This window comes from Talpa europaea, assembly GCF_964194135.1.
Source record: "Talpa europaea genome assembly, chromosome: 6".
Classification (NCBI taxonomy): domain Eukaryota; kingdom Metazoa; phylum Chordata; class Mammalia; order Eulipotyphla; family Talpidae; genus Talpa; species Talpa europaea.
The window spans coordinates 46,522,741-46,535,007 of NC_140072.1; the positions used below are offsets into that span (position 1 = coordinate 46,522,741).

A 12,267-nucleotide genomic window follows, 5' to 3' on the forward strand; every position below is an offset into this window, starting at 1 on the left:
TGTGGGGATCATTCAGGAATGAGTTCCAAAGACACTGTCTTTTACTTCTGCCTCTTCTGATTGTATTTGTATGTTCTATAGCTTAGTATTTTTATCCAGTGTAAAATCCTGTGGCACAGCCTTCCAAAAAGGTTTTGCTTTGTATCTTGATTAAGTTACCTTTTAACATTTACAGGGAACCAGTCTGCTGTAACTAAAACAGATAGACACTTTGTAATAAGATATCCTTAGGTTTGAATCTTGATTCTACCACCTTCTAGCTATGTAATCTCCTAAAAGTTATTTAATAATTCTTGGCCTCAACATGTTGATTTATACATGGGGCTACTAAAACTAAGCATGAACTGTCATGGTGAAGCCTTAACTGAACCCTCTCACAGAATAGTTGCTGCTACTCTTTGAGAATTAGATATCACGGACAATCTATGTCTTTAATCTCCTCTTCTTTACAGTAGAAGAGACATGGTCACATGCAAAAGTGGGAAGAAAGATACATCTTTATAGTTAAAGACCAAATGCAGGCTTGAGCCACAGACAGAAAAATGTTCAAACTGACAATGTTTAAGTGCTTTGCATTGTGAGAAGCCATGTAGAATATAGAGAAAAATGTTTAACTTATTTTCTTTTCTGTGGCTATTTCTGCCTGTGTTTTTTAGTTTATTTCCAATAAATGAGCATTTAAAGTGAAAATTGTCAGTTTAAAAAAACTTTGTTTTTCTTGTCTTTAGATAATATTTATCAAGTATGATATATTTTTAAACAGGTGTTTGAGATCCAAGTTCTTTTTCTCCTGGGGAGTATAGGGTCTTTGGTACTGAATAGATAAGACAGTGTCTTATAGAACAAAATAAATGTAACATGGCCATGGGAATTACGGTACACAAACACAAAATCAGCAGTGCTTTGAGGTTTACTGACATGCCACTAACTGAGGGAAAGTGGTGTCACAGAAATTCAATTCAGAGGAGCATACTAAGGGGACAGAGAAGACCATGGTATATTCTGTTGTTTTCTGATAGCATAGTGAACTTTTTAATGGGAAGAATGAAGGCATCTAATACCTACAGGTAGTGTCCTTTCCTGACCCAAGACATTAAAATCATGGTATTGAAAATGTATATAACTTAACTAATAATAATGTGCTTCCTGGTTAATGTTTCAGGCCAAAGAACAGACAGGAGCAACAGCTACTGTCATTTATGTTCCTCCTCCTTTTGCTGCTGCTGCCATTGATGAAGCCATTGAGGCAGAAATGCCCTTGGTTGTGTGCATTACTGAAGGTATCCCTCAGCAGGACATGGTACGAGTTAAGCACAAACTGCTGCGCCAGGGAAAGACAAGACTGATTGGGCCAAACTGCCCTGGAATCATCAATGTGAGTGTAAATAATAAAAGTGAGACAAGGTTAAGCCTCTCATAGACTAACTAGCTTTGGATCAGTCCAAATATACTTGTGTATATGACCTATGAGTTATACTCATAGGTACTTTTCTGAAACTGTGATTTACTTTCCTTTTCAGCCTGGAGAATGCAAAATTGGCATCATGCCTGGCCATATTCACAAGAAAGGTAGAATTGGTGAGTATGTTTCTTGTAGATTAAAAAAATTTCATTCCCCTTAAGTTCAAAACTTAGAGAATTTGTGATTGTGTAAATCAAATTTAATAATTAACTTGTTTTTAATTGTAACATTGGTTTACAGCACTGTCTGTGATACAAAGGACCTTACCTTTTTAGATGTATGTTACTATACCACACCCACTGCTAAGGCACCTGTAGTCCTCCTCCAGTGTCCATTGGGCAACCTCCATACTTTGCTTACCAGTCTTCCCCTCTACTACTGCTCAATTCTACAGTCAAATTTGTAGGGTTGGTTGTTTTTTGGTTTTCTCTGACCCTGTTTCTGTATATTCTGTGTAAAAGTGAAACCATCTGGTATTTGTCTTTTTCCTTCTGACTTATTTTGCTTAGTATCATACCCTTCAGTTTCATCCATGTTGTTGCAAATGGCAATGGTTCATCTTTTTTATAGCTCCATAGTATTCCACTGCAAATATATATCATATCTTCTTAATCTACTGCTCTGCTAATGGGCAGCCGTAATTTGGCTATTGTAAATAATGCTGCAGAACGTAAGAGTGCATGAATCCTTTCAAGTTAGTGCTTTGTATTCTTTGAGCAGATACCTAGTAGTGGAATTGCTGGATTATGGTAGATATATGGTAATATATTTTGAGAAACCTCCATATTTAAACCCAGAGGAAGTTTGGCCTTACTCCCCAGTTTTCTTTATATTGGCTTTGAAGTCTACATATTGTTTGAAAATTATTAGAAAAACAGTTGTGAGGAAGGAAGGTAGCTAATGTAACTAATGCTGGTATTGTAGACTAAAGGTTTTAGTGGTCTAATAGCTGGGTATCTGTAAGTCTAATCCATTATGTTCCGCCACCCTAAACAGGGTCTTAGAAGAGGTAACTTAGGTCTTTGTCGCACTCCTTTTATGTATATGGAAAAACCCTCATTAATAATATGCTCTCTCCTATGTCTAACTTTTAAAACCTCCCTGCTCTGATTTAAAACCTTTTTTCTTATTTTATTGTTTGAAACTTATTTGGATGACAAATTGTGGGATAGATTTTACGTATATTTGTTTTTCTAATTTAGTTTACCATATGATGATCTATCATATGAACACAAGCTAAATTTTTAAATTTGTCTTCTTTTAAGGTATTGTGTCCAGATCTGGCACCCTGACTTATGAAGCAGTCCACCAAACGACACAAGTTGGATTGGGGCAGACTTTGTGTGTTGGTGAGGGATTTTTGCTAAAAAGTCTGTTTGTTAGAATGCAGTATCTTCATTGAATGAGTATAATAGTTATTGTTTGTAGTTTTTTTTTTTATTTACAAGGGGTTTTGATGTCATTTTATTTAAAAGATATTATGACCTGAAATTTAATTTGCTTAAGTGTGAATTTCTATATATTTTCAAGGTTCATGCTCCAAGGTTTGACTTTCATGTTGAGGAAGGAACAAACATCCTCAGATATGTGGGTCCAGAGACTCATGATGCCTGAAAATACCACTTATTTTGCTTGCACCGAAGAAATTTATATTAAGGCTTTTATTACTATAATTGCTTTTTTTTATAAATCATTAAAAGCTACCATTCAGTGTTTCACAGTTACTGAATTCTTTGTATTTGTTATTCTTAAGGCAACTTTCTAAGGTGCTTCTGGGATAAAAAGTTTTACAATTATCGCTTTATTGGTGATCACAACCTAGGTTAGGAGGTTGAGCTTCCCAGAACCTATTTTTATTTTGCCAAATTATACTGCCTCCCACTTTTAAAATTTAAAATGTGTTTTTACACTGTAAACTAAGTTTGGTATTTGTTGCCAAAGGGTAGGTGGATTTCTCATTTTTATAAATACTCCTTCAGATTTGGGGAATACCTTTTAAAAGCTCTTTTAAAAATAATTTTTTATAATTAAAAATTACAAAATATAGCCCTGAAAAATCCAAAATCCTTAAATCCAAACAGTCAGTATTGGAAACATTAATGAAACTTTATTATGTGCACAGTTCAGCCTTAAATACAAAGTAACTTAGTGTGATAAAGAATAAGAATGTGTTTTAAAGTAGAGTTGTAATAATTCCATATTCTCCAGTTCTGTTTTTTGTTAGTTTAAAATAATTTAAAGCAAGTAGGTTGGAAAAATTAGAAAATGGCAAGTCTTCTGTATGAAGCCTAAAACTTGATACATCTCACATTTGGGAAATGCCACTTCCTTTCTTCTGCTTCATTCTTCAGAATTGCATTGAAAATCAACTCTGCCTTCAGTATGTTTACAATTTAAAAATTGAAAAAGAGTGGCAGCAGTTGGTAGGCAACAAATACTTTATCCTGTCCAAGTACTTGTTCTTAAACATCATAATAACTTGTAGTAGAGGCCTCTATGTATAGTCACTGTCTAAAGATCTACCCCCTCTGGATCTAAAGGAAGAAGTGTCAAAACACCCTCACTGGGTGATGTCCCTTGGAATTCCTGGATTAGTGTTTTAAAATTTGTGAGTGGTTTCTCTGCATCATGCCTCATTAAATAGTAACTTTGTGCAAAGAAATTTGTTAAATGTTTAATCAGAGAAGACATTCTCCCATGTAATAGCCATACACATTTTTAAAAAATGCTTATTTTAAAGACAAGTTATCTGGCACTTATTTGTTGGAGGATGAGAATTGATAAAGGAGCTAAAATACAAAGCAGGTTGTCTTTGTCAATATCAAGCCAGCCCCCATTTATCATTCATGAAATGTAAGCAGAAGTAAAGTAGCATTTGTGATAGATGTTAAATGCATGAGTTTGGATATATTTAAATATACTGGTGAGAAGGGGTAGGTAAAATAAGAAACCAATTTGAAATATTTCTTGACTTAACTTTTGTGGTCCATCTTCAAATTACCTGCTGTGTTCATAGTTTTTGACTTTTTTTCAGGCATTGGAGGTGATCCTTTCAATGGAACAGATTTTATTGACTGTCTTGAAATCTTCCTGAATGATCCAGCCACTGAAGGCATCGTACTGATTGGTGAAATTGGTGGTAATGCAGAAGAAAACGCGGCAGAGTTTTTGAAGCAACATAATTCAGTAAGTTTGGGTTTAGAAAAATATAGCACTTTGCTCTTAAATAATAGCACGGGCTTGTTTTAGTGGTAATTTATTTTTTCAAGGATTAATTTTTCAAGAAAACATAAAGATAAAATTAAACTTCTTTAATTTTAGGCCTTCTATACTGGCCATTCAGAAAACTTGATACTCTTTCTGGATTGCTTCTCTTGCCCCTTTATCACAGTCTGTTCTCTGCTTAGATCCTTCTTAATGACATCACCCCACAGGTTTGTGGGAGGTAAGTTGCCTCCTAGTGAACAGATAACATTTGTGCCATCAGCTTGAAAAGCCCTCACTTGACCTGCATTTACATGTTCACTTGTCTGTTCTTCCTGATCTGAGGGGAAATAAGTGTTCTTGCTCTTTTTAAGGTTGACCAACAAAAGATCCTATCCTTTTTATACTCTTTTTCAGAATCTCACCGCCCTCTAGCTGCAGTCTTTCTGTATAGAGTAGCACTTCCCTTCAAAAGTCAATTAGAGGGCCTCCCCGGTGGCGTAGCGGTTGAGCACTGGGTTGCGAAGCTGCCCGCGGCCTCTGCGGTGCCGGTTCGATCCCTGGCTGCTCCCCAGCCACCGGAGGAGGATCCCACATGGCGCGCAGACCTCTCCTGCCGCCCGCTGTTCCCCTCAGCAGTGTACTTCAGTCCTTCTGCCTGCTCTGCTCCCCACTCTGGCTCTGGTGAATTCTCTCACCCTCCCGCGCTTCTGTACCCAGTGCATGTATAAACAAAACAAACAAACAAATAAAATAAATAAATAAAAAACATGCCTCTATAAAAAAAAAAAAAGTCAATTAGAAAAGCTTTATTATTACCCAAATCCTATGAAGGCTTTCCCTGTTGCTTCTCCTTTAGAATTAAATGTAAAGAGTAGTGTGGAATGGTGGCATTTAGCTTAGGGGAATTGAGCTTTGTTCCTGGGGTGATGGAGAGAGAGTATAGTAATAACTGAAGCATCTTGGTGCTCATAGCCCCCACTGAGAAAATGTGTGGCAAGACTTGGGGGAGAACATGTAGATGATTTCTGTGATTTCCCTGATACAGACAAATGAGTGAAGAAATGAAGCACTTTCAGAAGACCAGGCAAGAGAATGGAGATAACTTTCTTTCTGTAATTGTGAAATTGAGAGTGAAAGAATTAAATTCTACAGAAAAATAATGAGTATTGAGATTAAAGGAAAAATAATGAATATTGAGAGTTAAGGAAACCAGTGATATCACCTATAGGGTGATACACACAAATAGTGCATATTTATATGTGATTTAAGGAATTTTCAAGTGCTATTTTGAATATGTAGTGGACTCTAGAGCACCATGGGTTTGAACTGCATGGGTGCACTTTTAGTGGACTTTTTTTATAAACAGTGTAAACTTATAGTGTCGATAAATACAGTTTAATACTGTAAATATATATTTTCTCCTTTGTGGTTCTCTTGATTTTTTCCCCTAGCTTGTCTTGTAAGAATACAATATATAATATACAAAATTTGTATTAGTTATGTATTGACATTACTTCTGGTTGACTGCAGGTTATTAGTAAAGTTTTGGGGGAGTCAGAAGTTATATTTGGACTTTCAATTGTGCAGTGGATTTTCAACTCTGGTAGGAGCTTGCACACTTAACCCCTACTTTGTGCAAGGGTTAGCTGTACTTGATTTTCTTCTGTGGTGATCTTAAACTCTGATTGCCATGCAAGATGTAACTCCGTGTTCCCCTTGCTCTCTGGATAGTTTTCCTTGCTTTTTATTCATGCTCTCATTTTCAGCAGTCTGGCTTCTGTCTGCCACTTAGAAGTTGTATAACCCTGGGCATGTTACTTAACTTCATCATGCCTCAGTTTATACATTAGCAAAATAGTGTCTACCTCTTAGCACTGTAAGATCTATGAAGTTTAAGTTACTTAGTAACATCCAACACCAGGCACATAATATGTTCTCTTACTGAGCTGTTCAACTGCTGCTGCTGTTGAATCTTACTCTCCTGACTTTGCTTTTACAGAGATCATTGCTGACCTTGATTTATTCTTTATCCTCTCCATTCTCTTGGTTTTTCTCCTTCTCCTTCCATGGATTTACTTTCTGAGCCTTTTCCCCAAGTGTGAATGATTATTATATATAAACAATGTCACACTCATGCAATTTCTAAGGCAGAAATCTCAGGGCCATCTTTTATTTCTCTTTCACCCCTTGTTTTCACTCAGTTACCAGCTCTGTTTGTGAGATCTCAGTGGTGTATTTCTGTTTCTGAGATCTCAATAGTGTGTTGAGATTCAGAACATTGTCTTTGGTGTCCCTAGTTCAGGGCCTCAATTATCTCACCTGGACCATGTCAGTAATTTCATCTGGATAGCTCTACTCCTTTCCCTCCACCCACTCCCGGTCTCTCTCAGTCATCCTGCATATAGCTGCCCAAATTATCTGTCCTCCTGAAACACAGACAGTGGAGCCTTATGTCCCCTAGTTTTGAACCATCACAGTTTTCCATTATTTCATTAGTCTCTTATTCCAGACTAAAGGCCAGATTTGGCATAGTATTCCATTCTTTCACATGCTATTCTGATGTTCCTTTTCAGATTCATGACCCTTCTGAATGAAGTTTTTATTATTTTCTTTTGCTTGTTCCTTCTGCAAGCCATGTTTAATAATCTTGCCTCATTCTAGACTATATTATGGACAACTGGGAATTGTAGCCTTAATGCTAAGTATCCTGGTACAGTAGTTACCAGTAAATGTTGGATAATGAAAAAATAAGTAGATTGGAGTAAAATGTTATTAGAGTCTCTTGAAAAAATTTCACAAGAGTTGTAATGTTTTAAATTTATGTAAAATCTGACTTCTGGACCTATATTTTGAATAGCTTAGAAAGCTAAGTGGACATATTGCTTCACTTGGTACATGCTTTCCTATTCCTGGTTAGTTCTTATGCACTAATTCTTATTGAGGACCTACTGTGTTAGGAGATTCTGTATAGAACAGTTTAGTTTGACATATATATTATATACAACAATATAGAGTGAATGCTTAGTAATGTTATTTGTTGCTATAACTATTAATATGATCATTACAATGGCCATAATTATTTGCAAAAGTAGTGTTGTTTAATCTTTATCTTGACTTTTGAGTAAGATGTTTATGTTCTTTTTTTTTTTTTTAAGATTTATTTATTTATTTATACATACAAGCACTGGGTATAGTCAGAAGTGCGGGAGGGTGAGAGAATTCACCAGAGTCAGAGCAGGGAGCAGTGCAGGCAGAAGGACCGAAGTACACTGCTGAGGGGAGCAGCGGGCGGCAGGAGAGGTCTGCGCACCATGTGGGACCCTCCTCTGGTGGCCGGGGAGCAGCCGGGGATCGAACCAGCGCTGCAGAGGCTGCGGGCAGCTTCGCAACCCAGCATTCAACCGCTGCGCCACTGGGGAAGCCCTGTGTTCTTCTTTTGTGAATGAGGAAAGTGGAACAGAGAGGTTAATAACCTGACAATCTTATGTATATAGCACGTGAACCAGGGATGGGATTCATAACTTGGTATACCCGACTTCCCTATTGTGTGAACTAAGGACAAGAGTCGGTAGTCTTGGGCATGTGTTCGATGTCATCCTAACTGATCTTTCTGTTTTTAGGCTTTCATATTTCTCATCATTTATATATCCAGTTTTTAAGATTGAATGGTCTTCCCTATAATCTTTCAATTGTGTTTTTCTCTACTTAAAAATTTCAAGTGACTTTTCTTTGTTAATAGCTACATCCTACTCTTGTCTCTTTCTAGTGCAGTATTCCCAGTGTTTGAATATGGGGACAGAGGGATCAAGTGGAAATTTGTGTCACTCAAATATGAGATGCTAATATCCTCCACAGAGCCCACAATGAATGAATAAATGACTTGTGGAGTCTTTCATTTTCTGCTATAGTAGCTTCTGGGCATAGAGAAGTAAGTGAGACCATAGTCCCTGTGTTTAGGGGATTAATCGTTTATGAGGGAGAACTAGTAGGAAATAAGTTACAGTTACTATACTGAGTGTAATAGTAGAAATGTGTTAAAAACACAGAGACTGCTGAACAGAAGATGATCAGCTATTTGGGCATTTGCGGAGATTGAGAGGATGAGTCAGAAATGCTTGAGAGAAGAGAACACTTGAAAGTTAAGTAGGAATTTGCCAGATATTTGAGGAGAGTGGAGAACTTCTCAGCAGAGGAATAGAGGCAGAGCAGCCTGGAATTACTGGAAGATAAAGAGCAGGAAAGAATAATGGGAGGTGAGGCTGGGGCAAGCAGTGTCAGACTATGCAGAACCTGACCTGCGGCTACCCTAGCGTGGGTAGGGGCATTGGAGGCAAACTGTGCTAGTAATTATTCACTGCCATGCACTTGCAGTTAAAAAAAATAAAGTCAAATTCATTTAAGAATGTCCTTGATGAAACAGTGAAAATTATTAATTTGACCTTGAGTTAGTATTTTGTCTTGAAATGGGAAGTAAAGCACTTTTCCAATTAGCTGAGTTAGCAGCTTTTTTCATGGAACACCAGTTTTGCTTGAAAGAATAACCGACAAACTGGTCTTTCAGACTTTGGTATTTGACAGTCCTTTTTAAAAAAATGCATTGAGTGCGCCTACCATATTAAGGAGAAACAACTCATGGTATTTGTTGCCAGTGATACAATTGAGCTTCTATCTGTTGTTTACTTACCAACTTCCCACCCTAGACCTCCTAATGAGAATGGTGGTGATACTGATGAATGTGACTTGTTGAAACTGAATGTTGCCATGTGTCAGCATTTGGAAGAGCAATATAACTCAGAGAACCTATATTTTCTCTCTGACCATGCGTGTTATAAAATCATCACTTAAAAGATCCTTTCAAAGTAAAAAATAGATCAATGGATTTTAAACTAACAAAGGACAAGAGGTTCTTTGTTGTGGTTTCACATTCTAGCATTGCATTTAAACTTTAAGAAGTTAGTGCTTGAGGAGGTTTGTGTTGTATCAAAGAAGAATAGCCACAATTATCTGACAGGCTACTAAAATACTTTTCCAACTATATATGTGTGTGAGGCTAAATTTTCTTCTTGTACTTCAGCCAGAATAACATGTTGCAATAGATTGAATGTAAAAGCAGTTAGAATTCATTTACTTTTCATTTAGTCTAGTTGCAAAACTATAAAATAATGTCTCACTAGAATATTGTTTTGAATAAATTAGTAAATATTTATAAAATTTCGTTGCTTTTTTTATAGAGTAAATAGCAGATAAAATTATTAAAAACAAAAGTTCTTTGGGATCCTTGACAATTTTTAAGTATAAGGAAGGGGTTCCAAATGATTTGTGAACAACTGCTTGAGAGGACTAGATATTGATAATACCTGGATGAAGGCCCACAGATTCCACCTGTGCTCTGGTGCTGCCCTGTGCAGGCCTCTCTCTTTTTCTTTTACCTGGATCCTCTGTTGCCTCTTGACTCCTGTTATGAATGTGGTGTTTGTGAAATTTAGCATATATTCATTTATTCCTTTATGGCCTCTTTTAACTGATTGACATTTTTATATTATATATTCATAAAAATATATTTAAAATATATTGGTTATTTTTTCAACTGTAATTCTAAATTATAGGCTTCTTATTTCCTGTGTATGGGTTTTATGTCAACCTCAGAATCTAGCACAGTGCTGCTGTGAACTTAGAGGTTGCACATTAGAATGCACTGTTGTTGAATAAAACCAGGCCTGATCTTCTTTCTTAGATTTTATAGAATTTCAGAAGAGAAAGGATCCGTGGCCATCAAACTGATTTAGCCATTTTATTTCATAGAGGAGGATGCAGACAGATGTCTAGAAAGGTGACATGCCTTGTCCAAAGTAATGCAGCTTTTGTCAGTAGGAAGTCAAGTCTGGTGACTCCTTTCCAGTATACCTTTCCACCTTATCTTTTAGTAAATTTACTTAAATGACATAATAGTCAATTAAGACATAAAATCAGATTGAAATAATAAAAGCTGTTTTTGTGTCTTGATTCATTATTATTGTAAGTCACGTGAAATGTTCAAGTGTCTTTTTTTTTCAAACTGAGTTACGTATGTATTTATAAAACAGCTTGTGCCAGTGAAGTTAAAGTTTAATATCTAAACAGATTAGAAAAAATTTACTCAGAATGATTTACATGTGTTTATATAATAATGTGAGTGATCTTAAAGGAGAATGCATTGGTTTCAGTAGTTTAATATTCGTGTTGGTTTTCTTAGTGAGGATGAATGATAGGTCCTGACAAATCCATTTTGCTGTTTACTGACAGAGTCATAAATCTGAAGTCCAGTTTTGATCAATTTTTTCATTAATACATTTAAAATATCACTTTGCAGGGTCCCAAAGCGAAACCTGTGGTGTCCTTCATTGCTGGTTTAACGGCTCCTCCTGGTAGGAGAATGGGACATGCAGGGGCAATTATTGCTGGAGGAAAAGGTGGTGCTAAAGAGAAGATATCTGCCCTTCAGAATGCAGGAGTTATAGTCAGCATGTCTCCTGCGCAACTGGGAACCACCCTCTACAAGGTGAGCTATGCCAGTGGCCTGAATGCCCTGAAGTTACAGGCCTTAAACTGTGGACCACACTGGGTACCTAGAAATCGTGACCTTGTCTTCTGGGTCTTATCTCTTCTTTTCTTTTTTTGTGTGCAGCTTAACAATCTGTAGCAACTTGACTATCACTCTAATGTCTATTTGGACATGACCAGGATTAACGTTCTGATTAAAAACTTTGTTTTTATAAATATTGGTATTTGCTCTTTTGTGAGTGGCAAGATGTGATATAAAGAAAGTGTTTTGGAATTCATAAATGCCATGAATTCCATTCATTAGCTTTTGTTTTTTCTGTGGAGGGTTTTTGGGATGTAGCTATCCTGATCCAGTAGGTTTCTGTTTCCAGGTAGAGGGATTGACAGCTGAGTACCAGGAAATGGAAACTAGATGAAGAGGTAGTTGGGGTGAAGAGATATTTAAGGAAGCAGGCAGGGTAGGTTCAGCCTTTGGTTTCTGGCTCTGCCTGTCTTGCGAACATTGTTATTTGTAGGTTGGAAGATCAACTTTTTAACCATCTTTTCTCTTCAGTGGTACACCATGTTTAAAATTTTCAAAATGACATAGTATTTTCTGTGATCATTTTGTAATCATTTAGCACTCTCTTTATTTTTTATCATGGTGATAGCCTTCACAAAAAAGCAAACAAGAAGCAAAGGAACTTTTTTAAGAATGCTGAAAAGAGGCACACATTGCATTTCCAGGAGGGAATGGTGTTTTGACTCTATTTTCTTGCCCTTGACTTAAGAAAAATAAAATGGATCCTTGTTTTATCGATTCTTTGATCCTGTTTTTGGAATATGAAAGTTGGCCATAGTGTTTGAAAGAAGCCTGGGTGGTTAGTGAGTGTGGAAAGGTGAATTTATTTAAAAGAGGGGAAGGGCAGAAGCAAATTCTTAATCACATTGGAGATATGTGTTACCATTTTTGTCCAGTAAGTGGCAGCAGGCATCTACACATGTTGTATTCTAATTGTTACAGGTAGAGAAATGTTAATTCCATATTGTTTCCTTTTCATATATTTCTAAGGTTCTTG

The 12,267-nt window shown here is 36.6% G+C and overlaps 1 protein-coding gene across 1 annotated transcript in view; it reads left to right on the plus strand.

Annotated features, from left to right (window-relative positions):
- Positions 1-12,267, plus strand: part of SUCLG1 (succinate-CoA ligase GDP/ADP-forming subunit alpha) — a gene marked incomplete at its 5' end in the record, with an annotated part of 29,262 nt that overhangs the window by 16,354 nt on the left and 641 nt on the right. Inside the window, 5 exons of the mRNA XM_084235458.1 lie at positions 1,163-1,375; positions 1,521-1,578; positions 2,728-2,811; positions 4,497-4,648; positions 11,019-11,207. Of these exons, the coding sequence (XP_084091584.1) occupies positions 1,163-1,375; positions 1,521-1,578; positions 2,728-2,811; positions 4,497-4,648; positions 11,019-11,207 (696 nt within the window). The remainder of the gene's footprint in view (positions 1-1,162; positions 1,376-1,520; positions 1,579-2,727; positions 2,812-4,496; positions 4,649-11,018; positions 11,208-12,267) is intronic.